At 39.4% G+C, this 25,787-nt stretch overlaps 1 protein-coding gene across 1 annotated transcript; it reads right to left on the bottom strand.

Annotated features, from left to right (window-relative positions):
• Window positions 1–403: 403 nt before the first annotated feature.
• Window positions 404–19,909, bottom strand: GASK1B (golgi associated kinase 1B). The gene is made up of 4 exons (XM_059817934.1): window positions 18,654–19,909; window positions 9,529–9,743; window positions 5,471–5,697; window positions 404–5,173 (listed from the first exon to the last, which is right to left on the bottom strand). The coding sequence occupies exons 1-4, from the start codon at window positions 19,648–19,650 to the stop codon at window positions 4,966–4,968; spliced, it is 1,647 nt and encodes a 548-aa protein (XP_059673917.1). The 5' UTR covers window positions 19,651–19,909; the 3' UTR covers window positions 404–4,965.
• Between the last annotated feature and the right edge of the window lie 5,878 nt (window positions 19,910–25,787).

The raw sequence follows: 25,787 nt of genomic DNA, 5'->3' as shown, positions 1-25,787 counted from the left end.
CATAGAGTTCAGTGTCTTTCTCCTATTCCTGTACTTGCTCATGGTCTATTAGAAAGTTTACCAGTCATTGACCAATACTTAGGTTCTGGCATCATAAACGGGCATGACCTTTTCTGCTCAGTATTTGTGTAAGTAGGCATTGTCAGAATGACTAAAGAAGGCAGTAAATACTAATGCTGCGGTAACCAGAAGCTCCACAGCTACACTGAATCAGCGTAGTAAGAAAGATTTACAAGTCTCATGAGTAAACAGCTAGAAAATATTTCCTCAGGAAGAACTTCATAATCTCGTTTGGATTGTTTCTCTGAAGAAGCAGTTTGAAAGCCATAGTTCTTTCTAAACAGTGTCTACGTATTACATTAATACATATTATGGTTTTGTTATTGCAACTTAGAGATCTGAATTGAAAATCTGATGAAGACGTTATTTTATTTTGTATATTCCTGGACATTATATGACAATAGAAGCAGAGATTCAAACAATTCATTACTTGTGATAATGCTTTTACTGTTACTAATAAAAGGACAAAAAAATTGACTTTTAAAATGCACAAATTTCAAAAGACAATGGAAATTCAATATCTAATATAAAACTCAGTAAAAACATCTGATTTGCTATCACTCTGTTGTCTGGCAATTTAGCTCAGATACAAACATATTGCTGTTTTTCTCTACAATTGCAAGTAGAAAACTTTAAAATTATATAAATTTGTTAGCAAGGGGAGGGTTAATCCTTTGAGAACAGCAGTTTCATCCATAATAATGTTTTGTTTAAAATTCAACTTGTGTATACCCAAAATTGGATTTACACTCACAAATACAATTCTACATGTAAACAGCAAATTGTATGAACAACTCACTCTTTATTAGCCAAACCGACCATTTTATAGAAACAAGCCAAGGTATATATACATATGCATGTATGTTTGTGTTAGCATACACACCCATGCATGAAAGTGTTCCCAGAATTGCTCCTGGAAGCTTGTGCCTTAATGTACCCTAAATCTGCATTTGCTCTTTTGAAACCATCAAATTTATCTTTCTTTAATATATTGCATTATAGAATACACACACCAAAGAAGAATGAAACTGCTCTCACAGTGCTCTACAAAAGTTTTCATGTCCTCAGCTTCTGAAACATTTAAGACTATTAACTTGCTGTCAGGCTCCCAAAGAATTTTAAGGCATCTGTGCTTGTGCTACTTATTTTAAGCTCTGTCTTCCAATGTTATGAAATCAGAAAACTCTCTTGACTTTCTTAGTAATTCCATTTCATGTGGTTCTGGCTTTCAGGCAGATTCAAGAATGACATAATCGTCTTTTCCCACCCACAGGTTTTGGACTGTCGCAGTTGGTTACACCCTTCCTAGTAATGTGCAACATAAGTCTTTGATCCCATATGACCATAAATGGAAGACAGACCAATAAAGATGACTAAAACAGTTTCTTGGCTTTCTGTCTGTCACCACCATAGGTAGATTAAGGCTTCTTTGGGTTTTTCCTATTGGTTAGTATTACTTAGGCTACAGTGCAGGAATGTCAGTCCAACGTCATGCTGTTTTAAAAGGAAGTCGACTGATTTCCCAATAAACTTTACGCCTGTTACTGAAGGGAGAGCAGATATCTTGAATGTAGTAGCAGTGAATACACAAGCTCTGCAAAGTGCTTCTTTTGTATTTTTTTACTCGAGTATTTATGCAAATGCACTCAAAAAGTACAGAATTCTTCACTTTTGTAAAAAAAACTAGAACTTGGCTAGTATGTGCTCATAAGCACTATCACAATCACACTTTGTATTATTAACAATACTGGATTCAAGTACCAAGCTCTACAGCAACCGGGTAAACATTATGGAGAAAAGGCACTTTCCGGAGTTTGTTATCAACATTAGAGAATTAGAAGCAATTTACAGTCCCACTGCCCAGTCTCACAAAGCCTCTCCTGACTTCCCTGAAGACTATGAGCGTGTTTGCATGCATAAGAAATATGGCATATTAACACAGCATAGAAAGCAAGGCCTCCAGCTATGCGTAGCGCAATGCTAAGGCACTGTTGTAAAGTGAGAGCAGGATGCAGAATGCCTTGTCCTATACCCAAATTCAGAGTTTCAGAGAAAGAAGTATTCCTTTGCCCTTGGAAAGTGTAACATGTGCAGTAATGGCACAGCTCAGTCTGCCTTGGCCACTCGCCGTGGACTCACTGGTCCCTGCAGCAGTTCTGAGAAGACAGTGCCTTTATGTGCCTGTCTGGTCCATGCCGGACAGCACAGGGAGATACACCTATCCTTCCCCTTGTACTTTCTACGTAAGTCTAAATATTGTTTCGCCCTCCAGATTAGCTCTGATGACAACTTGATCTGTATGCCTCTGCCACCAAAGATGTTTAGTAAAAAACACCATTCATTTCCTAAGGACATTAATTTGCAGGATTTGTATCGAGAAGATATGCTCTTTACAATTATGCTTTTCATGCTTGGTCAAATTTTCAAGTACTGCACAGCATGATGGCTAGTTGGACCTCTTAAGCTCAGGACTACTGAAAGGCATTGCTCCAGGTCAGCTTCATGGCAATTACTTACTAGTTAGCAGTTACATTGCTGCTTTAAGAGCTGGCATTGAACTGCCAGGCAAATAAAAAAGCGTGTATCATGCTCAAGGAAACATTAGTCCATGTCCAGAAGAAATGGAGAAGAATGCATCAAGTTATCACCATAAAATAAATTACCTAACCTGAAAAGATTAAAAATCCTGACTTCTGATTTCTTTCTCTTCTTGGTCAGTGAGTCAATTCTGGAAAAAACAACTGGGCAATGTGAGGCAATGACTTGGTATCAGGATGTGCAGTCTAAAGATAGAAGAGGAGAAGCTGGAAGACAGAGTTCTTGTGGGACTTATTTTCAGGATCAGGTACACTCTTGTATCTCCACTTGGCCCTCTTCTAAGTTCAGTGCAGCTGAGAGTCGTGCCTTTCTCTCACTCCCAGCAGTGTGTGATAATCCATTTGAACAGGTATCTAGCAGGAAGAAAACTGTGAAATAGATAGGCTAGAAAATGAGACAAATTGATTGTGACGGTCACAGAAGAGTGGCATTTACTGCAGCAGGAATTCCATGTGAAATGGATCCAGAAGATTATTTCTTTCTCTAGGCTCTGTTCACAGTGCAAGCTGTAGTAATATTTTTGTTTCTGTGATAAAAATTACCTGGCGAATAAGTTGCAATCTTTTAAGAAAGGGATAATATGAAAATCCTATAAAATTCTACTTTAGTGATATTAAAAAGTCCAAGGCACTCCAAAACGTGTCCTCTCAAGGCAACAGTTAAGTTCCAGGAAGCTTTTACAAATTCATCTGCCCTTTGCTGATAGAATAAAATAAAAGATTGTTTAGATGGCCAAGCTCTTAAAATTTTACTAAGTATCTTTAACTCTGCCTATAATGAGAGCTACTTCTTCTAGTGAAGCAATTATTGTTAGTAGCTGTTCTGATACTAAGAAAGAAGATTTGTTTTAGCTGCAGTGGAATTGTAGTTACTTAAAACATTAAATTCACCCATCAACATTAACATCGACATGAAACATTCTAGTTTCTTATTAATACCATTACACAAGCACTTTCAAAAATATTTTAAAATCTTATACACCCTATATTTTTTTACTATAAAGACAAGAGTAGCTATGAAAGTATTCAACTTCTGCCGTTATCTCATGGCAAGAAGATAATAGATATTTCTCTAGAAAGACAATAAGAGTCTTTCTAAACAGATAGGCAGAAGGTATATGTCATGATAGACTATATCAGTTGATACTTCATTTCTGGAGCAGATGAAGGTTAAGAATCCAAAGTGCTTATACAACCTTCTCTAACAACCTTACCTGTGGGAAGACCTGGGGCAAGTCATCAGCTAGAATCATCACCCCACAGTGGTCAATCTTAATGGAAAACCAGAGCCTGAATTGCTGGCTAGAGCTGAGTACGCAGCACAAACATTTTCTGTGCTGAGTTTAACAAAACTTAGTAGGTCTGCTTTTTGATAATATTCTAAAAAAATATTGTCAAGAATGTTGCAAAAACAAAATGTGTACACTTATTTAGCAGCATATTCACACAAAGCTAAAGCTGAATTTCTTTTTTAAAAATAGTGGTAATAAAGGACAATTCTGTGCGTAACACCCAGTTAATCAATAGACAGAAAGTATCAGATCATACACCCACATATCAAAACAACCTGTACTGAAAATAGTACATTGTAACAAGTGACTCACGACAAATTGTACTCCATACTGGACAGGTAAAAACTGTATTTGTCAAATTAATTATTATTGTTAAAGTCATGTTCTCCTCACTCTTTTTAAATTTCTCTCATGTCCAGCGCAAACACCCCTGTATTTAAAAGAAACGAATTTAGACCTCAGATTTCAAATGTTCAAAATAAAATAAAACAAAATAAGCCTTTGGAAATTTTGGCATTTTACTATTCACAATCAAAAAGACAAATTCCTGTACTAGATATGTTTCAGCAGGTATATGCAATGACAGTTTTCATCAATGTATTAAGTGCTTACAAATCTCTGTTCCCATTTAAATTTACAATAAAACTTTTACTGACTTGAATGAGGGAAGTAAGAGTAATCCAGCCTAATGTACTGAAAATCCTGTTGCTAATTTTCAAACAGTTTAACAGAAGGAGTGTTCATGGTACCTACGTATTACTACATTATTTATTGTATCATTTGGTTATTTTTATTTCATTCCACTGGTGACATAGAATAGACTGCACTGTGTTGAGCTGCAGCTGACATTTAAATGTTGCTTTTAAACCATGTAAGATTTCTTATTTTAAAACAAATTTGTAAGCTTGGAAAAAATAAAAATGAAATAAGCCTATGAATTAAATCAATTTTACTGTCAGTTTTTGCCTCATACAAATTTTTTTAAAGACTATCTCTCAGATAGAAACAAGACTGCTTCATTCATTCATGGGCAATACTTTGGCTCCATGTGCATTTATATAAGTAAGAAGAATTTTGGACCTCCTTTCTATTACATCAATAAGCTTTTCAATTCCTTTTCTGCCTCCTTGGCTCTCCCAGTATATTTTGTCAAGGAACAAAGACTGTAGCAACTTCTCACGTAAACGCTGGCTCCTCAGCACTGAAACTGCAGATTCAGGGAATCTGGAAAAGCACAAAGAAATTCATCAGCTTTGCCATCACTCTGAACTGCAATATTTGTGTTGTGGTTTACAACCAATTCTATGAATATAGACTGCAATTCAGCAAAGGAAGTCCATGCATGGCTAATCATACGCATGTTAATTGTATCTTTTACAGCAGTGGGATTACTCATAAATTTTTAGACACATCCTGTAAATGTCTTGGACCAATGATATTTATTCCAGTAACTTAGTGTCTCATGCTCAAATTGGGAAGAAATTATCAATCTTTTTACAAAATTAATAACTTAAAACTTACTCATTGATTCCTTGTAGTATTTTGAAGTCAAGATTGTCTTCATTTCTGTCAAAGAAACCCTTATTGTCTATGAAGGCCAAGTGCCTGCGGTCATGCCTTCTCTGAACTATGTGTGTCAGGTCAATAGCATCCTGATCACTACATTTCAGCTTCAGTCCTTGCTGCACGCAGGAATCCTCCTTGAGAGGTTTGAATCCACAGCAGTTTCTGTCTAGTCGATTATAGATCTAAAACAAAGTACAGCAGAGTGCCAAGTGAAAACAAAGTATTTGGTGCAAAGTGTCACTCTAAGACACCGCTCATTAACACAGCTGACAGGAAAGCAAGCTCGGGACAAGTATAATTAAAGTCAGCAGTGAAATGGTGTTGAAAACCTGGTCCCCGTACTTCACGTACTGTTAAAAGCAATTTCCCAGACTCTGTATTTTATCCATTTTATAGCCATGATATGTTATGTCAGTAGAAATTCTTTGAAAATAATGGAACAATACCACTGTGTAACTGGAATAAAAAGACGGTGAATACAATTCTATTTTGCTTCAGAAGGCTGTAGGTTTTTTTTACATTTTCTCTGCTGGAGAACAATTGAAATAGCACAGCTTGATACACACAGAGGGCCTCCATTTTGTGGGACCTATTAGACTAGTAGTACACAAAATAATTGAAAAGATTAGTAAGGGACACAGCAAACCATCAGAAGCTACAAAATGCAAGAAGAGTGCATTTATAATCACAGAGCAGCCTCCCTGAGTTGCACTGTGGTATACACTTTAATGACATGATGGTCAAAGCTATTTTTCCTATGCAAACCCTCGCTTATTCATCACACAGCACTTAGCTGGAAGGAATACATGTGGTCCAACTTTAGCAGTGTAAATGTTAAGCATCTCTTCTGACTTAGTCGTTTATGTTTCCTTTCATAAACAATGACAAGAACAAGGCACCCCCAAAGCAAAGGATGCCATTTTAGGGTAGCCATCTAATATGGGAAGGATAAATGAGTCCTTGAAAGTGCTTCTACCCCTGTTAACTAGATGAGAGTAAATACACAACATTGCCAGGGCCCTGAGTGCACAAACAGGCCTCAATCGCCTTGAACACCCTCACCTGGGACCTACACACACACGCCCTCCATCCATGGATGCAAGGGCCCCATTTAAGCTCAGGCCTGGCACATCAGCCCTCTTCTGAGCCCTTCTAGGGTGTGTGTATCTGCTGCTTGTCCTGCTACCAGATACTCCTGGATTGCTGCTTGGGGTTCCTGCTCATTGGCCTCGGAGCTGGCTTGCTGCTTTGTCTGTGCCTGATGCTCACTGGGCTATCAATGGGACCCGTGGCTTACACCATCCTTCCTGCTGAGCTGCCTCTCTTGCTGCTGGCCCTGCCTGTCCTGCCTGTTGTTGGCTGCCTTTGGCTTTAGCTCACCTTTCCAGGGAGCAGCCCTGCTCCTGCTGACAGGTGCTTGCAGAGTGGAAGTCTAGTCTGGTGCATGTGAGGATTAATGAGTAGCTTATCAAAGGTAAATAACTTTTTCTGTCTGTTTGTTGTATGCTCTCTACTCATCAAACTGCTCTAAGCATAAAAGCATTAATGTTCACATAAGCCTTCTCAAATTACAATTTTATTTTTGTGACACCCCAGTGAAATGAACTGTTAGGACACTTCTGATGCAGAACTACATTGCATGTTGAAAAGGCCTCCTAATTTTGTTCATCAAATGAAAGTCTGAGAGTTGTTTTGGTTTTTCTTAAGTATGTAGTAGTGTTGCCACTGGTTTTGATGGTAGTCTTTGTTTTCAACTGTAAATATCCTGAGGAAAGGAATAGATTCATCATCTTTCTCCTTTCATGAGCAGTATTCAGCATCTGCAGGCACTAGAGCCCCTCTTGCTTGCAGTGTTCTAGCTCATGGGATCTTTCATTCAACTCATCCAAAGGCTTTGCCAAAAAATGAAGCAGAGGCCTTCCAGGCAGACTCCTTTGATGTATAGTGCTAATTTATCTGTACCGCACTTCACTACAGGCATTAAACAGATGAGGAGATCATGTTCTTACAGACAACCTCTTTATAATATCTTGCCTCATTCCAGTGTTAAGATGGAATGATGGGACACTCCAGAATTGATGCTGTAACTTTAATAGTTTAGCATTGTTTTTTTCATACATTTATGTACATGAGACTTCCAAACCCCCAAAATTAAAGAAGCCATTTTACATTTAATGTCCTTATTTTACTTGAGTTCTTGCAAAAGGCAAGTGAAGGTCAGCTACAAGCATTTTCCAGCCTGCTCCTGTGTTTTATAGCGTTTGAAACCAGAGATTAGGAGCATCCATTACGGGCATCAAATGCATTCTTCTGGGGGAAGTATGTTTAACAGAGAATACTTTTCACCATTGTCCTTTATTTATGAATGATTCATGAAACACAGATTTTTTTTTTTTAAACTCAGAACTCCTTCTTGGCATTTTTTGGTTTAGAGTCTTCATGTTCTACTGCTGATAAACTTTAAAGTTAAGTCTGAGAGCACCCAGACAAAATTTTAATCTTTAAGAACCGTAAGACCCACTTTCACTTGCTTTCTGGTATGCATGCTCTTGTCTGCTAGGCAACTGGAGGAATAAATCACTCTGATACAAGCTACTCTTATAAAAGTAATTTGTTTCTTTATTTCATGTACAGTTCAATCCTGTTGGTACAGTTCAATCCTGTTGTATCTCATTTTAACTGACCTCTCCTCCTGGATAATAGGACTTCTATTGTGAAGTTTAAAAACTTGTCTTAGAAGAACTTAAAATTAGAAATCAACACAGAACTCATGAGAATTTTTAAATTCTTCAACAAGAAGACAACGGCATGAAAACATTAACTCTATGACACATTCCGTACTATTCCTATAGGAGCATTACTATGTTTAACATCAGAATAATCTACATATGGCTTTATACCAGTTTCCAAGAATTACTTGCTCATAATGGAACTAAAGATGGAGTCACTAGACAAGTGACAATCTATTTTTAGAGAAGAATTGAATGCTCTGTTTAACATAACAAGTTGCAAAAATGTAACCCCCAAAAAAATTGGAAATATACATTTATCCTAGAACAGAACTGAGAAGGACAGGGATAGGCTATGCATAAGCCAAGTTGTGATTTTTATATTTCAAGAAATGTAACTCTATAAAAAGCTGAACTATATGAACAACCAAACACAGTTCATAAAGCTAGTGTTTGCTGCAGTTTTAAATACAAATAGTTTTACACAAACCAGCAAGTGCTGTGGGACGCTCAGTCACTTGGACCTGTCTGGCAGGCAAGGACAATTGGAAGTAGTGCTGTATCTCAGGAAGCCATAAAATTAGCTTCCAGCCAGGTGGTTCAGTTCAGTCCTTACTAATACAGGGAGAATTAATATTCTACTACATAATTGCTGTAGCTGTAGCCACACATTATGATACTACTGGGCAGAGACCTAGTTTGGTGTTATTTGGAGAGCTAATGATTATGTGCAATACATAATTGAAGAACAGCAGCCATATCATTCATCAGTTGCTGCTCTACTCTTTCCTTACTAAGTCACTGGCTAGGTTTTTAAAAAGAAGGAAAATTAGCCACTGCAACTGTTATCTTGATCCAGATTTCAGCTGATCAAAACCACTTAAATCCCCTGGGGACTGGGGAGGTGCAGGAAGGACTACACAGTAAAAACCAGTTATTTACAGTTGTGAACATAGTCAAGAACTATGTTTGGAGAAACAAGGAGACAAGGAGAAACAGTATGCCTGCCTCAAGGTGAAGTAAATCAAGATGTATCAAGACAAAAGCCTTTGCTTCCTTTTTAAGAAAATGAGTCAGTTAAGTTCCTGATCTCTTTCCCTGATTATAAGTTGTGGTTTGGATACTTTAATCATAAGAAACAACCCGAAAAAAGTTCAAACCGTGCAAATACATCTCTTCCCCATTTCAAAAAAAAAGGAAATAAACTAAAATTACTTTTCTAGGAGTCCCGTGTGTGCTCACATGACTTTTGAGGCGGAAAGTTGCATTCAGTAAGTATTTTACCTGCAGGAGAAAATCAAAGAGTGCCATCTTGGACCACTCATGATGATGGATTTCAGTACATCCCCACTCAGCTTTGGGAACTTTACCATTCTGCCAGCATTTCTGCTTCAATAGCTGCTGATATTGCCCCCAGGTTAATCTCACTGAAGAATGGGTGCTATTATCTGTTGGACTCAGTGAGGAATCCCAGAGAATAACAGGACAGGCTTGACCATCTGAAAAAGGAAAAACAAATCATCAGTATAGTGCAATACCATCAGGCTTACTTGATCATTCTTTAGACATTGACTAAGCATCAATAATTATACCACTTTACAGATGTGGCAGGAAAAATGGCCAGGGACTAATAACTTGATATCCTTTGGTTAATGCGGTCTTTTTCCACATCTAAAACCAGCCACTGCAGGAATGGAAGAAACATACACGTAACACCTTGAGGGTACAGAAGGCTTTCTCTGTTTGAAGCAAGAGATTAATGTACAAAATCATATACTAAATCAGACTATTAAAAAGTTTATAGGTAGATTAAGAGCCTGTAATGCCACTGTGAATCAACTATGTAATTTCCCTCATATTCCAGTGAACTGATGATGATTTACAAGAGCTGAAAACTTGTGTCAAATTTTTTCTGCATAATGGGCATAGAAAAACTACAAATCCTGTACTCAAAGAGGATTTATTTTGTTATCTTTAGTATTTTAGGCCTGTAATGTATGATTTCACAGCTCTGAAATTATATATGAGAATACTAGAGAGTGTGAGCTTAGCATGAATAAACACCTTGACAAGTATTTTTTTAACCTAGATATAACATAATACCTGCAGCTACTTTGGCCAAATTCTTTAATTCTTCTGTGTAAAGAGTATTCTGCTCTTCCCTGAAACTAAGTCAAGGGCCTTAGCTTTGGTGGGTTCAAGTGTTCAGAGTTCTTAGTGGGAAGAAACCTCAGCAAAGAATTTAAAATGAGCTTTCCCGGTATAAGAAGTGATAAATACATTTCACCCAATAACAAGTAACAGGCATATCTGTTGTCTTAGGAAAGTGGAACTCTTCATTGCTGATGCAATGCTGCTGCTGTCTTAAACTGTCAAGGACCCAGGCCTGACTGTGGCTTGTACACACATTAAGACAAAGAAATCCTTTATATTTTTGAGTGTAGACAGAAGATCAAAATATGATGTCTTGGTACAGAGACGAGGAACCATTTAACTGCAAAACTGTTATTTGCTAAATAGCAAGTGCTGGAAGATGTATAAAGCTTTGAAAATTATTTATATTCATCTTGAAGGTCAATGAACCTAAAGTCCACACTATTGCACAGTTTATTGCATATTTAAATGCAGCCTAAAGTGTCTTTGTCTTCCACATGCCCATGGAGCCAGAGATGCATCTGAAAAGAAGCTTTCAGAAATTTGCATGAAGGCAATGAGATCCACAGCACCTTCTCCAGAGGCAAAACTAGTATCAGTGCAAACGGCAAGGTAAAAGCTCCTAATGTGAATGCTCCATCTGTAAGCAGCAAGAACTATTAAAAACAGATCTTCATACAGCTGAATCTAAAAGCAACTTGTTCAAAGGATGCTGACTGATCTAAAACAACAGGTAAGAAATTATCTTTGGCCATACTTAGCAATGTATCGTATGTAAAGATCCATCTTGTATTCGCCAACAGAGCATGATAGGCCCCACATGCAACCAAGCACAAGAGAAAACCAAACTCCTCACCAAAAGCAGAATGTACTTGATCTTCTCTTTGCCATGGATTGCACATACAAGGTAGTCCTTCTCAAGCCAACCCAACGTGCAGCTCCACCACATCTTTAACTTCCCTCCCAATTGCCCAATGTTTCCTTAGGAACACAGTGTCCTTCCATTAGGAGCATCAATTGCACTCTTTCACTAGGATCAGTACTACCTTTATCAGCACCATGCTCCACATTCTTCCCTCCGCTGAAAATAAAGCACTGAGCACTCCTGAAAATCAGACTTCTCTACTGAGGTGCCTGAATAAGTACTTAGGAATTTAATTTGCGAAACCTTAGCCATCTCCCCATCTCTCTTGCTCTGTCACCATCACCTACATTGTAGATGACTCGTCAGGTCGACTATTGGCTAAGCTTCTTTTCCAAGTCAGTTGGAGAAAGTCTATAAAAGCATTGGGAATTGTCACAAAAAAGGACAGCTTTCTTCAGGACTAAGTCTGATCTACTATTTTTATATCTCCAATAACAGCTTGTCTAACTATTCATGAATGTGTCCACAAACCAAATAAGTAAATGGTCTTCTAACAAAACAAACATCTCCTGTCTACCCAAAAGGGAAATGATAAACAATAGTAATATAAATACTTGAAAAATATGAATAATATCTTGCCAGTTTCCATTAAGATATGAAAATGTTTTTGAAAGACCAAGCCTAAATACGGGAAATGTTTGCATTTCAGAGGAAATGGGAGCAGAAAAGATGAGCCAAAATAAAATCTTTCAACTCTGTAATATAAATTGAATTACAGGAATATGAAACAGCACCTTCAGTAAGGAGCAGTGACTCAAATTTTTGACACTTGCAGGAAAAACCGTAAGATGCCTAATTAAAGCAGATAAGGGGTCTGATTCATAGTTGCATGAATTAGGTCATGCAGAGAAGGAATTAGAAAGGCAAAAGCCCAGCTAGAGCTCAACCTGGCCACAGTTGTGAGGGATAACGAAAATGTTTTTACAAATATATTAACAAAGAGAGCCAAGGAGAATCTCCATCCTTTACTGGATGTCGGGGGGAACATTGTCACGAAGGATGAGGAAAAGGCTGTGGTACTTAATGCCTTCTTTGCCTCAGTCTTTAGTAGCCACACCAGGTATCCTCAGGATATTCAGCTCCCTGAGCTGGAAGACAAGGATGGAGAGCAAAATAAACTCTCCATGATCGAGGAGGAAGCAGTTAACAACCTGCTATGCCACCTGGACACCCACAAGTCTATGGGGCCTGATGGCATCCACTCAAGGGTGCTGAGGGAGCTAGTGAAGGAGCTTGCCAAGCCGCTCTCCATCATTTATCAACAGTCCTGGTTAACGGGTGAGGTCCCAGACAACTGGAGGCTTGCCAACATGATGCCCATCTACAAGAAGGGCTGAAAGGAGGATCCGGGGAACTACAGGCCTGTCAGCCTGACCTTGGTGCCGAGGAAGATTACAGAGAGGTTCATCTTGAGAGAGCTCACAAGGCACGTGCAGGACAACCAAGGGATCAGGCCCAGCCAGCACGGGTTCATGAGAGGCAGGTCCTGCTTGACCAACCTGATCTCCTTCTATGACCAGGTGACCCGCCTAGTGGATGAGGGAAAGGCTGTCGATGTTGTCTACCTGGACTTCAGCAAAGCCTTCGACACTGTCTCCCACAGTATTCTCCTGGAGAAGCTGGTGAATCGTGGCTCAGACAGGTGCACTATTCACTGGGTAAAAAACTGGCTGGACAGAAAAGCCCAAAGAGTTGTGGTGAATGGAGTCAAATCCAGTTGGCGGCCGGTCATAAGCAGAGTCCCCCAGGGCTCAGTTTTGGGGCCAGTCTTATCAATGATCTGGATGAGGGGATTGAGTGTACCTGCAAGTTTGCAGATGACACCAAGTTGGTCGGGAGTGTTGATCTGCTCGAGGGTAGGAAGGCTCTGCAGAGGGATCTGGACAGGCTGGATCGATGGGCCAAGGCCAGTTGTATGAGGTTCAACAAGGCCAAGTGCCGGGTCCTGCACTTGGGTCACAACAACCCCATGCAATGATACTAGATGGGGGAAGAGTGGCTGGAAAGCTGCCCTGCAGAAAAGGACCTGGGGGTGTTGATTGACAGCCGGCTGAATATGAGCCAGCAGTGTGCCCAGGTGGCCAAGAAGGCCAAGAGCATCCTGGCCTGTATCAGAAATAGTGTGGCCAGCAGGAGCAGGGAAGTGATCGTGCCCCTGTACTCAGCGCTGGTGAGGCTGCACCTCGAATACTGTGTTCAGTTTTGGGCCCCTCACTACAAGAAGGACATTGAGGTGCTGGAGCGTGTCCAGAGAAGGGCAACAAAGCTGGTGAGGGGTCTGGAGCACAAGTCTTATGAGGAGCGGCTGAGGGAGCTGGGGTTGTTTAGCCTGAAGAAGAGGAGGCTGAGGGGAGACCTCATCGCTCTCTACAACAACCTGAAAGGAGGTTGTAGTGAGGTGGGTGTTGGTCTCTTCTCCAAAGTGACTAGTGATAGGACAAGAGGAAATGGCCTCAAGTTGTACGGGGGGAGGTTTAGATTGGATATTAGGAAAAATTTCTTTACTGAGAGTAGTGAAGCATTGGAACAGGCTGCCCAGGGAGGTGGTGGAGTCACCATCACTGGAGGTGTTCAAGGAACGTGTGGACGTGGCATTGCAGGACATGGTTTAGTGGGCATGGTGGTTGGACTTGATGATCTTGCAGGTCTTTTCCAACCTTAATGATTCTGTGATTCTGTGAATTGGCATGACCCCACTGAAATCAGTGGAGCTCTTCTGATGCAAACCTCCTGAGAATGGGGCTGAAGTTAACTAATTGGTGAAAAGTAAGGCGTGGCTAAGAATCAGAGCTTCCAGTTTGATACAGTCAAAACTGAGGAGATTGAGCACACTTCAGAATAAGTCCAGTGTGTTCTGCATGCACTTCTTTCCTAAACAGCTTTATATATTAACACAAAGGGCTACTGCTTTTCTGTTGCTGCAGCTGCATTGCACTGAATCATGCCTAAAGCTGATTGACCTCATTTTCTTTTCATCCTCCATTTTAGATCAATAGATCTACTTGACTATCTAAAGATGATCTGCAAAATTGTATGGGAAATTTTTCAAAACTCATGTTGGAACCAGCTTCCTAGTAATTCATAGATTTTTAAACATTCAAATATTTCTAAAAATTTCTTAGGCTGTTAGGAGCTACTGGCTCAGGATATCCTAAGTTGAATAAGCTAACACAGGTGAAACCTCAGGCTGCTGGGACTAGACTACCTCAAGGTACTCAAACTGCTTCATGTGCAGTTATATAATGCATCATTGCATGGCTCCTTCAACATAGGCATCATCTTAGATATCCACACACCACATCACCTTGAAAATAGTCTGTATACTTCTTAACCACAAAGGTGCTCTTGCAAATGTTACTCTTCCATCTTGTGCTCTGACTGGCATCTACAGCAATTTTTCAAACTTCTCAAAGGAACATATTTTCAAACAGGCCTATGAGAGCATCAATAAAAAAAGCAAATCTTTCATGAGGTACTTAAAGCCCTTTCTCAAACTCCTCATTGTTTAGCGTAAAGCAGTATAGCCTAACACTGCCACATTTGGAAGAAACAGTTTAGTCGCTCACATATTAGCAGGAGAGGGTAATTTAGTGTGGAAAGATGAGGGACTGACATACCGAGCATTAGTTGAATTTGAGAGTTTAATCTTAAGTTCTGAGGGGAAAATATAAGGTACAGAAGCAGAAAGCAGGGAGAAATTAGGCCATTTTCTTCCCTCTGCACCTTATTTGCAATGTTTCTGTCCTGCGCTCATACGGATGTCAGAATTAAGGAATGTATGAAATGTGTTTCAGTTGCTCTCTAGACTACAGACTGCATTATTGCTCATAAATGAACTTCGCTACCCAATAAAATATTGGAAATATGCCCTCTGGTACCCCTCTGAGAGGCACAACACCATGGTGTAAGTTGCTTGGGTTGATAGATGGAAAACAGGACAGATAAATTGAAGCCTTTTAGAGCATTCTGAATGCATGAGGCAGCGTTAGGTTTTTCTTATTCTTTGCCCTGACATTAGCGATTCATAGTATCTTTGCCTGCTTTTGCGTAACATTTGGTGGGATGGCAAGGGCAGGCCGATAGTGCAAGGTATAACACGGAAAAACCTATGGCCCCATTTATCATCACGTAGAGGCCAGTAAAGCAAAATGACAAGTACAACCAGTGGAGCTATCTATCACATGTCATTCATCTATTTGCACTAAACCATCCATGAAAGGTGTTATTCAAAGGAAGAATTTCTCGCTTGTTTTGGGGAAAAAAAGTGGTTCTGGGCAAATAGTGGGTTCAATCTTTAGCTAAAAAAAAGCCCAACTGAATTGAGTACACCCGTGTTTATTCTTCTCCACACAGGATAAAACATATTTAGCCAAGCTTATGATAGGACAAGACCAGGGGGCAAGAGGGGTTGCTGTCAGCATGTAGTAGTTCAGACCCTCAGCCAGTGGTCCAACAAAACTGCGTAGCAATAGCTGCTTATTTTGTACCAAAAGCTGAGTGAAGAGCTCATCCTTGTTGCTACCATCCAAGGAGCCAGAGTCCTATTCCTACAGCTGTCAGCTGCAACACAGGAGCAAGCCTGCTCCAGCCCATGTTACTCCAGTGGTAGCTCAAGCCCTAACAAATACTGGCATTGTCCTACCCTGCAAAGGTTGTTGCTGAGTTAGAGGCAATATCTGCAGTCATTTTATTTAGCTTCTGTACAAATTAATTAAGGTAGGGCTGTGACACCAAACTATGTCACTTATGTCTCTCCTGTTCCTCAGGTTGATCAAATATTGAAGATTCTCAGTCCTAGGTATTAACGTGACCATCCCAAAACACAGACACACAAGGGTCAGCCTCCATTTTCTCCACAATAGACACAGTTTTATGATTACTTCTTGTTGTTTTACAGGCTTATCCTTCTTTGTTTATAGGTGTTTTGGAGCTCTCAACATTTTTCACACCTTGTAGGTAGCAATGGGAGTAATGAATGAGTGCTTGCATATGCCCAGAATCATGTTCATTTAGTCTGTAACCCTGAACTCAAAGGGGCTTTGCCCACCTGTACTCCCCACACTTTTTACATTTGGCCAATTCATTGCAAAAATATGAGGGAAAGAGTTATCATAAACAATAAAAAAATTCACAGTTAACACTTAAAAGGGTTTACAATTAACTAAGCAAGGTTAAGGGCAGTGGACAGAGGACTTGCATACAGTATTTTTCTAGACTTTAAAAAAAAAAAAATCAGTTGGGGATTTGTGGGAATAGGGGAAACAGAACCTGTACAGGGATTTACTAAGCCGTTCTTTGAAACTGCTTTTGACAACATGAATGACAGTTTTGAAAAGCCCATTTTTTAAGATTTTAATGCTACATCAAACATGTCTTGTTACATCAGATCACAACTGAGGCAAGCTAAAGGGATGTGTCGTGGAGAGAGATATGTTAGCCCAGAAACTGTGTACATTCATACATACTAGCACCATCTCTAATCCTGCATTGCTTTTTTCCCATATGAATAACCATGATTCACAAAAGCTGCCCTGTAAAAAACTTTACAATGCCTATGTAATCTTAACTTAAATGCATACGGGTTATAGAAATGAGCTCACTAATTGTTCATACTATTTTTAATGATATATTTTTGCTCTTTTTCTCAACAAAGATATTTTCCAGATTATGCCAAACACAAGCATGTAAATAGTAATGAGCTGAAGGAGATATTAGGCATCTGAGCTCCAGCGTATTTCCAGGCTAAAGAAATGGAGAAATACAAGGTACAGTAACTGTTCCAAATGCTCTGTTCACCCTTTAGCTGGAAAAAATGAAGTGGGACCAAAATAATTTTATTTCTCTTCTCATCACCTAGCAACACTCTTCTTGCCATAGGAACATAGCCAGTTATGAGGAAAAGAAAATTAAAGAGGGCAGAATGACTCTCTCTGTCCCAGACAGTCCAAAATATACTATAAGGTGACAGACACTGAGCAACACAATGTACAATTAGCCTAATAGCATTTTTAGAGGCTTGCAGTCTGTCATCTCTGCAGCCACGCTGTGCAGAGTTCCTCCAACCGAACTACCTTAATGCCTTATGACAGCTCTATAGCAATGAATCTTATTCCTAAAAATAAACTAGGCATAATGTATCTTCCACGCTCTGCAAGTATGAATAATATTCAGAAGCCTCCAAACTGTTGTTCCTAGAGATTCATTCACATTGTTGTACAGGCTGCCAAAAGGAAGGTTTACAAAGCAGGAAGAAATCAGAGATCACTGGGTCCTCTTCCTGCTGTCAGACTTTAGAAAGTCATTCTCGCATTACTTTTTTTTAAGAAATGCAGACTGATATAAAAATATTTTGCATAAGCTAATTTCAGCAGCAAGAAAGGAACAGCAAAAACATAGCTAGCCACTTTAGCAATGATTCATTAAAATGCAACGTAGTCCTTTTGGATTGTGATTTGTGACTGTACAAAAATAGCAGTTAGGTTGAAGACATATTTAATAAGATAGCAATGTTAGAAGTAGACCTCCTTCTAACTCACATTACATGTATGAAATCTATCTTTAATTTCACTAAAGAATAAAAATAAAATTTTTAATTGGAAACTTTATCGCAATCATGTAGCAGGCATATGAGATATTTATAGTGTATATTTCTTTGTCGGCATAATATATAGATGTGTGTAATGAACCTCAAAATGAATAGCAGGATTCACTGAAATGTAGTATTTTTTTAATTGCCAGGAAGAGGAAAGCACTTTTTAAAAATTTTTCAGTTCCCAGAGGTATTAGTACCATGAAAGTTACATCAAACTTCTGCAGGAAGTTCCCCTACCTATCTGAGTAGGTTATCTGACTAAATACAACACCCCTTTCCTACCACCTGTTTGAGACATGAATTCTTGTGCTCACTTTCAACAACATTTTATTAAAGTCAAATCTAAAAGATGAGAAAAGCTTAAAAAAAAATCAGAAATACCCATCGAATGACAGGGTATTCTGGAATTTCTTTCACCAGTTTCACTTCAGGCAGTCTGTATAATGTCACGCTATCTATGGATGACTGCCTCTTTTTTCCTCATTCCAGACTCTTGTGGAAGAGAAATTGTTACTGCCCTCAGCAGCTCAATGGTATTTGATCTAAACTTTGAGGTACTGCATCCTGCAAACAGGATAATTGCACTGCAGAAATTACACACTGATACCAGCTTTACTTGCCTGTAATGATGGGGTTAGTTCTTAGGCTCGCAGGAGTTAAAGGTGGCTGCTGCCCTTTGGTTAACATGGGAGGGGGAAGCACCCCACCTGCAAGTTGAAAGCCATAGGAGTGTGTTACCTTGGAAGAACTCCGATCTCCTGCTTACAGAAGGTAAGCTCCTGTTCAGCCCCAAGATCCTATCCAAATGAAAGGCAAACACCTCGCTCATGTCAAGGGGTCTTTTGATGATGCCACAGTGCCCCTGGTTACAAGCAGTTCCTGTGGTGCTGGGACCCCTCGCAAATACTACCAGGACTGCTTTGTGAGAAGGTACTTCTTGGATGTTCTCTATCCGAGAATCTGCCAGCATGCGCATGTTTAGGATGTCTTCTTTGCTCAGCCAAGAGGGAGCGCTCTCGCTGTAAATCCTGATATTGCTTTCCTCAAGCTGGGGCTGTGCCTTTATAGCTCCAGAAATCCCCCCAGGTGTCCAGTGACCCCTCTTCCTGATTGTCATTCCTTTATGCCTGTGTTCATCTAGTTGATGCTCTCTTGCCTCCAGAGGTACTGCTGCTCCCATTGCGCCCGTGGCATGCATGGCCCTCCCCGGCTGTTGGGCAAGGGCCTCTTCCCGGCCTATAAAAGCTGCCCTTGGAAAGTGCTGCCCGTAGGACAAAGCAGTTGCATGTTTCTTCCTGCGCTTTGGCTTCACTGTGCCTCTGATATTGGCAGGCTTGCTGCGCTTGGACCGCAGGGTGATGTAAACTACATTGGGTGGCAGCAAGGTCCCATTGCTACCAAGCTGGGGTTCCTGGAAATTGGGTGGTGACAGGGTGCCATCCAATGGGATGCCCAGAAAAGGAGTTTGGGCTGCATCTTGGAGACTCCTGGAAATAATCTTTTGGTGTCCTCCTTTGTGCTGGGGTAAAACATGACCCACTTGACTGACGAGGAATCCCAGGTAGATCACGCACGCAGTGCCCACTAGCAGATTCCTCCTTGTCCTTGGGCGCCTGCAAGTCCAGAGCCTCAGCACCCGTGGGGGACACAGGCAGCAAATAAACAAGTTTTTGATTTTACCTGGCTGATCAAAGGTGGTCATTTCTCTAGTGAATCCATATGATGAAAACAGCATAAAGTCTTCCGTACGTTCCAGCCAGGATGATGATGCATGATTTCCCTTCCCCAATTTCTATTTCTCCTTTTCCAAATAGCTTCCAGCATGAGTGATGGACAGAGGCTACTGATATGCCTGGGAATGTGTTTTAGCACTAAGGATGCTGACACTCCACCTTCTCAAGCTGTTAAATTCTTATCAGCCACAACAGGGGAAGTGATTGGCTTCACAGAATGAATGGAGCCAGCTACGTAAGCAAAGTTTACTGACTTGTAGTCTAAAATATCTGAAGTATCTCCTTTGCAAACTGCAAAATGAAAAGAGTAGTAACATTTCATTTAATTACTCACATATGGCATCTGTGGTTCTACATTTTTAAGAGATAAAAGTTCTAGATGTGACAGTATGCATCTAGAAATTTGTCAGGATACATCTTTCATTTTCTCACGGCAGTATAAATTAAACACCAAAATCATGAAATACAGGCTCAATTTGCCATCTCAGCTAGCTCAATTTGCAATCTTCCAGCATTAGAAGAAAAGTTTGTCAAACCCAGATCATTATAATCTTTTTCTTATGAGACAAAGTCTTCACTAAACCTCATATTATGGAAGTACAGTAAATTATACAATATTAAGCACCAGTAACAGTAGCAGTTAAATATGTGCATATTCACTAATAGAAAAATATATTAGCAGTGCCAAATCTCCCTAGTTGAATATGAATACAGTTCACATTCATAAACTCATTAAAGATGAAAGATGGTTAATTCTCTTCACTCTTGTGAAGCCATAAATAGGATCTAGCTATAGTTTTTAAAATAAAATGACAGTGGCTTATGTATCCTTTCTAAGAAACAAAGATAGAGTAAGTGCACATTGTAGATGTATTTCTATAAAAGTATAAAATCTCTTACCTATTCAGCTTGACACATCCTTCGTTCTGGTAAACTCCTTAGGTTAATAAAAGTAACTTAGTAAAAGCTGACATTCTCAAAGTATTCTAGCACATATTTCAAAGTATGGTTCACGTTTAGGTGTTTCATTGCAAGCTAAATACTGTTTGGAAGCTAACTGTACTGAGAGGTGGTTTGCATATGAACTGCTAACCTCACGTAATAATAAAAAAAAAAAACCACCCAAACCCAGCAACTTCTATTTTAAATTCTGTAATGAAAAGTCCTGCGAAGTATGCGCTTTCCAAAAGTGCATTCCATCCATTTCTAGCTCCTGAGGGCCCTCTAGTGTACTGCATGCAAACGGACTGAAGAAATTCCCATTTTCTACGTTTGGGGTTTTTTAAATTTAAAATACCCACACACGCACACCCTGAATTTTAGAACTTTTGGTACTCATATGTTCTTATGATGAGAAAAGAAAAACAGATAGTGTTTTTTAAAAATGCTATTAACATGCTATTAAACAGCTCAGAAGTGCTTCCCATCTATGCTTTCCAAAACGAGGCATAGCATAGTCACTATACAGATGGAAAAGTTGAGGCAGAGAGAAGTTAAGGGCTTGTGCAGAGTTATGCAGTGAGACACTGGCAAAGCTCTGACTTCTGACTCCTTGCCTAGTCTAAGCACAAAACAATAAAATGCGTATGTTTGCTATAATTCAAGCTAATGGAGATATTCTTTTCTCCATAATTAATACTAAGGGGAATAGACAGTTAAGGAATTGTTTTATGTTTCAATGGGTCCAATCTGAATTTATAAAACTTTGTGAGTGGATTTTTTTCACTGGCCATCACTTTTCTTTACTTTTTTGTCTAAATGTGTACTATCGCATTAAGATTTCAGCATCTGTGCCCGTTACCAGGAAGAGAGCCTTCATATCACCTGCTTTTTCCAAATCTGAGTTCTTGGAGGAACAGGGTTTGTAAGAAATCTCTCTGGCCACTTCATTTTTTCTCTCTTTTTTTTAGTTCAAATTTGACTGAAAGGACATATCCCAAACACAGAAGATGATTAATTCAAAAAGCTCCAGACAAGTGTATCAATAAAGTCAGTAAAGATGTGGCTACTGCTGCTTAACATTTTTTTTTAATGCTTTAAAGAAGTTGCTAGAGATGGACATTATTAGATCAGCCTTAGATGTTTGAGGGTCCCTCTGAAAGATGAAGGGTCATGAGCGAGAGGTACCAGCTTTGCAGCCTGTTTGACCAAGAGATAGTGTACATGGCTTAAGGTAAGAACGGTCTCCTGTATCCTATTTAATGCCAGTGCAAAGTGAGTGCAAAATAAGAGCAAAGTTATATGGCTAAAACCAGGGTAAACAAGGGTAACTGGGTATTGCAGCATGAGAGCAGAATTTCACCCATAGCGTGTATTTATACATACACATGAAGAAATTTCTTGGAATGTCTGATAGGCTCCCCCCATTAAGGATAAATAATGTAAAAAAACCCCCCAAAAATATACCTCCTGGATTCTGTTTTAACTTACTGCTGATTTTGACAGCAAATAATTCAGCATGAAGCTTTTACTCCACTGTATTACTTCCACGTGTCTTTGAATTATTTTTTGGTATTTTACTTTATATTGCTAATGGCACAGAGTTGTTTCAGTCGGAAATGTATCACACTGCAACAGTTGTTTTCAAATGCCCAGTTCTTGCATGTAGACAGTACCATGACCAGTCCATTACAATCAAGCAGTGCCAAACACAGTCTGTTCCAGTTACTAACAGCTTTCCTTTGCTTTGACATTTCTCTTGAATTAAAATTTTGGAACCTATATAATCTTCCTACTGCAACTCTTTAAAGATTATCTGGAGGAAATTATAAAAGGATATGGAGAATTGTTCTTCACTCCTCATTTCCTCTGTAGTCTAGAAATTAAAATGTGGTGTACCCACTGATGTACAGTGTTGACTGCTGAGGGGTTTTTTGAGGCTTTCTAAATATGATGATAGCAATAATATTTCTTTTATTTTTCATGTTCAGAAAGGAGAACTCATCCTTTAAATGTCGCACCGTTACATTCTTTGAAATGGATGGTGGTAGGAATTCAACTAAATAGGATTCAATATCTTGTTAATTCAGCAGATATTTGCCTCTAATTTTGGATCTTTAAAAGATAACATATCAAGAGATATTATTTTTCTCAGCTCTTGTGGCGTACAGCACCAGCGCCCTACTAGATTTCACAAAATAATCAAAGCTGGAATGGCTATGCACTTGTTTGGAAAACAAATGTTTCTTTGTGTTTAAGGAACGACAAAGAACATCTTTGTTGTTCAGATGGGTAGTATTCTTCTTTCTGGAATCATTAATAACCCAAAGCTGCAGCAGGGCACTAAAAGACATTACTGAGCTGAAAGAGTATTTCTGCCATAGTCATAAAATATTTAAGACCAATTTTTTGAAATAATAGACTGAAAAACGCTAGTTGTCTGACCAAATTCTGGCCTAGGTTATTGCACTATACCTACTTATATTTAGCCTGTAATACCAGTTAGATTCTGTATTTATTCATTGTTCTAAGCTGTATCTGTGGTATTGCCATCTGCATCCATTAAACTCAACTTCTCATGTCATTTTTTTATATACCCATATTTCATGGCCAGTGTTATCTATTCCTAAGTTTAGGAGCACAGGAACATCAAAACTAATATTGGAGAACAGCAATGAATGGAAGAGGGGAATTTAAGTATTTTCTAATCCTTGACATTCCTAGGTATAGTTTGAAAATATAAATGAGTGGCAATTATTTTCTTTTTTTTTTTTTTTAACTCCTGAAATTCATCTCCACCTGTATCTGCATTTGTAGAAGAAACAAGATCAACTGGTATTTGCGGGAAGGACTGTCACCCAGGGTGCTGCTGATGGTTCTGGACAAGCTACGGACTCTGAAGCAGCTGGTGGCCAGCACTGCCACCAGCCTTCCTGGTAGATGGTCTCTGGCCAACCTGCAAGAGATGGGCGGACTGAGCCAATGACCACCAGTCACAAGTTCCTGTGCCTTGACTCATGTGCTGGCATCCTCAAAGAGCACCATCCAGGTACTTAAATGCTCTGCTCCATTTTCAAATTTCTGAAGATGGGAAGATGACCCATTTTTTAGGAAACAACAAAAATTCACTAATTCACCAGAAAGTTCTCAAAACCTCCTGTTCACAGGGTTTACACATTGATCATTCTCCCCCATGCAATCTCCTATAACATTTCACCTTTGCATCCTTCTTAATCCTACCAAGTACAGCCTCTTCCTTCTCATTTGAATTATTATTCATACTCCTTTTTTACAACTTCTTTCACAGGCAATCTTCTTCCTTCTTTAATCTAGCCTGAGTACAGCCTTTTGGGATAGTGAATACTACTCCTGGAGAACTAAAGAAAAACACAGAGAAAACCATTTGTAACAACACGGTGATACAATATTATTATTAATACAAAAAGCTATCTAGCAGCTAGTATGTTTCTCTCCAAAATGCCAGATTGGGTGTTAATTTTTACAAGTATCAGTTTTGTATTTTAACCCAATAAATCTATTTCTTCATCTAACCCTTCCTTCTTGCTCCACTCAGTCATTTCAGTTTTAAGAGATACGGGATTTAAAGATGCTTATTTTTTCAGTTTTCCAAGATGTCTTAGTTTGGTTCTTCCTACTGTTGTTATGATTGCAGAAGTTGCTGTGAGTCAGCAAAGAACAAAATATTGTCTGTTTTGGTTTGTAGAGCATTTTGCAACAAAAAATGCTCTTTAAGTGGACACTTGTTATATCCATAGAAGGCTCTGAAATTTGCAATATGAATGTTGCCATTTTCCATTTTAGTAAATACTGCATTCATGGACTTCCTTTCACATATATTTTCATCTTTGACAACCTATGATTTCAATAAAACCAAACAGCACAAATGAATGAATCAGAATCTGTTCATATTTGAGGTGTTTCATTTGTACCATTAGTGTAATTTCAACTGTTGCGTTAATGAGAACAACAATGCTCCAAAACCAGCATGGTTTGAAGAAATAGTGAAGAATAGATGAAACAGTGTGGAATAGATGACTATCAGTTCAAGTGGGACAGAGACAGTAATTAGAAGTGATTGCTGATTATTCTGAAATCCATTCTTCCAAATGAAACCAGGGGAAGGATTTTTGGACCACATTTTGTTCAATACCAAGATTCTTCTGAAGCCAAAACTCAACACCCCTCTTTATCCCTGAACAGTTGAAAGGATATTTTCAGGCTAGGCTCCTTACTGTGCGTGGTCTTGCTTTCTATGTGCAGGCAGTTCAATGTAAAAGATTAACATTTTTCTTAATATTTTCTTTTTTTCTGAATAGAATAACGTAACATGTAGATTCACATTGCCTTTAGAACAAAAAGCACTTCTTTTCCAGGCTACATGTGTGATTATCATATGGGATGTTGTTCCTCTTGGATACACTACAGCTAAACTGTTTCCATAGAGACGTTCTGCAGTTCATCTCTCTAAATGTCACACGGGCAGGCATTTATGTTAAAATGATTGATAAATGGTCCACTTCTAGCTTTACTGAGTCCATGGGACTGAGAACTTATTCTCTGGAGAAAAACCGTAGGTCCTTATTACGCATAATGCAGATTTGATTTGCAAAATATGAAGCATTACTTTAGAAGGCTTGTGCTGTGTTTGTAAGGAGATCGATTTGAGCTGCCATCTGGAAACTGTACTCCAAGAAGACAGAGAGAAATGTTTGCTTCGTGACTAAACATGCTGACTAATAGTCTGTGCTTTAACAAATCCTTACAGGGAAATCTGCAAAAATCTCTTCTTGACATCATGCTAAAGATTTTTTTCCCCACTAGGTTTTGGTTGTCGAGCAATGCGGGGGCTTCCCAGAGCAAAAGGTGGTAATTTTTGTGCTTAGGAAAAAAACCCCACCGTGCGCCAGCTGCCCAGCCTGGATGCCCTGACCTGGCAGGAGCTTTCCCTGCCTTGCTGCGCACCACAGGGTCAGCAGCCACTGCGTGGCCTCGAAATGTTCCTGCCTTCCCTGAAACGTCCACCGTCCTCGAAATGTTCCTGCCTTCCCTGAAACGTCCACCGTCCTCGAAATGTTCCTGCCTTCCCTGAAACGTCCACCGTCCTCGAAATGTTCCTGCCTTCCCCGAGACGCCCTCCGCCCTCAGCGGGTGCCTGCGCCCCCCCCAGCGCCCTGGCTGC

This window comes from Gavia stellata, chromosome 5, assembly GCF_030936135.1.
Source record: "Gavia stellata isolate bGavSte3 chromosome 5, bGavSte3.hap2, whole genome shotgun sequence".
NCBI classification, from domain to species: Eukaryota; Metazoa; Chordata; class Aves; order Gaviiformes; family Gaviidae; genus Gavia; species Gavia stellata.
Note: the sequence above shows the minus strand (reverse complement) of the source record. Positions and strands in the feature narration are given on the sequence as shown.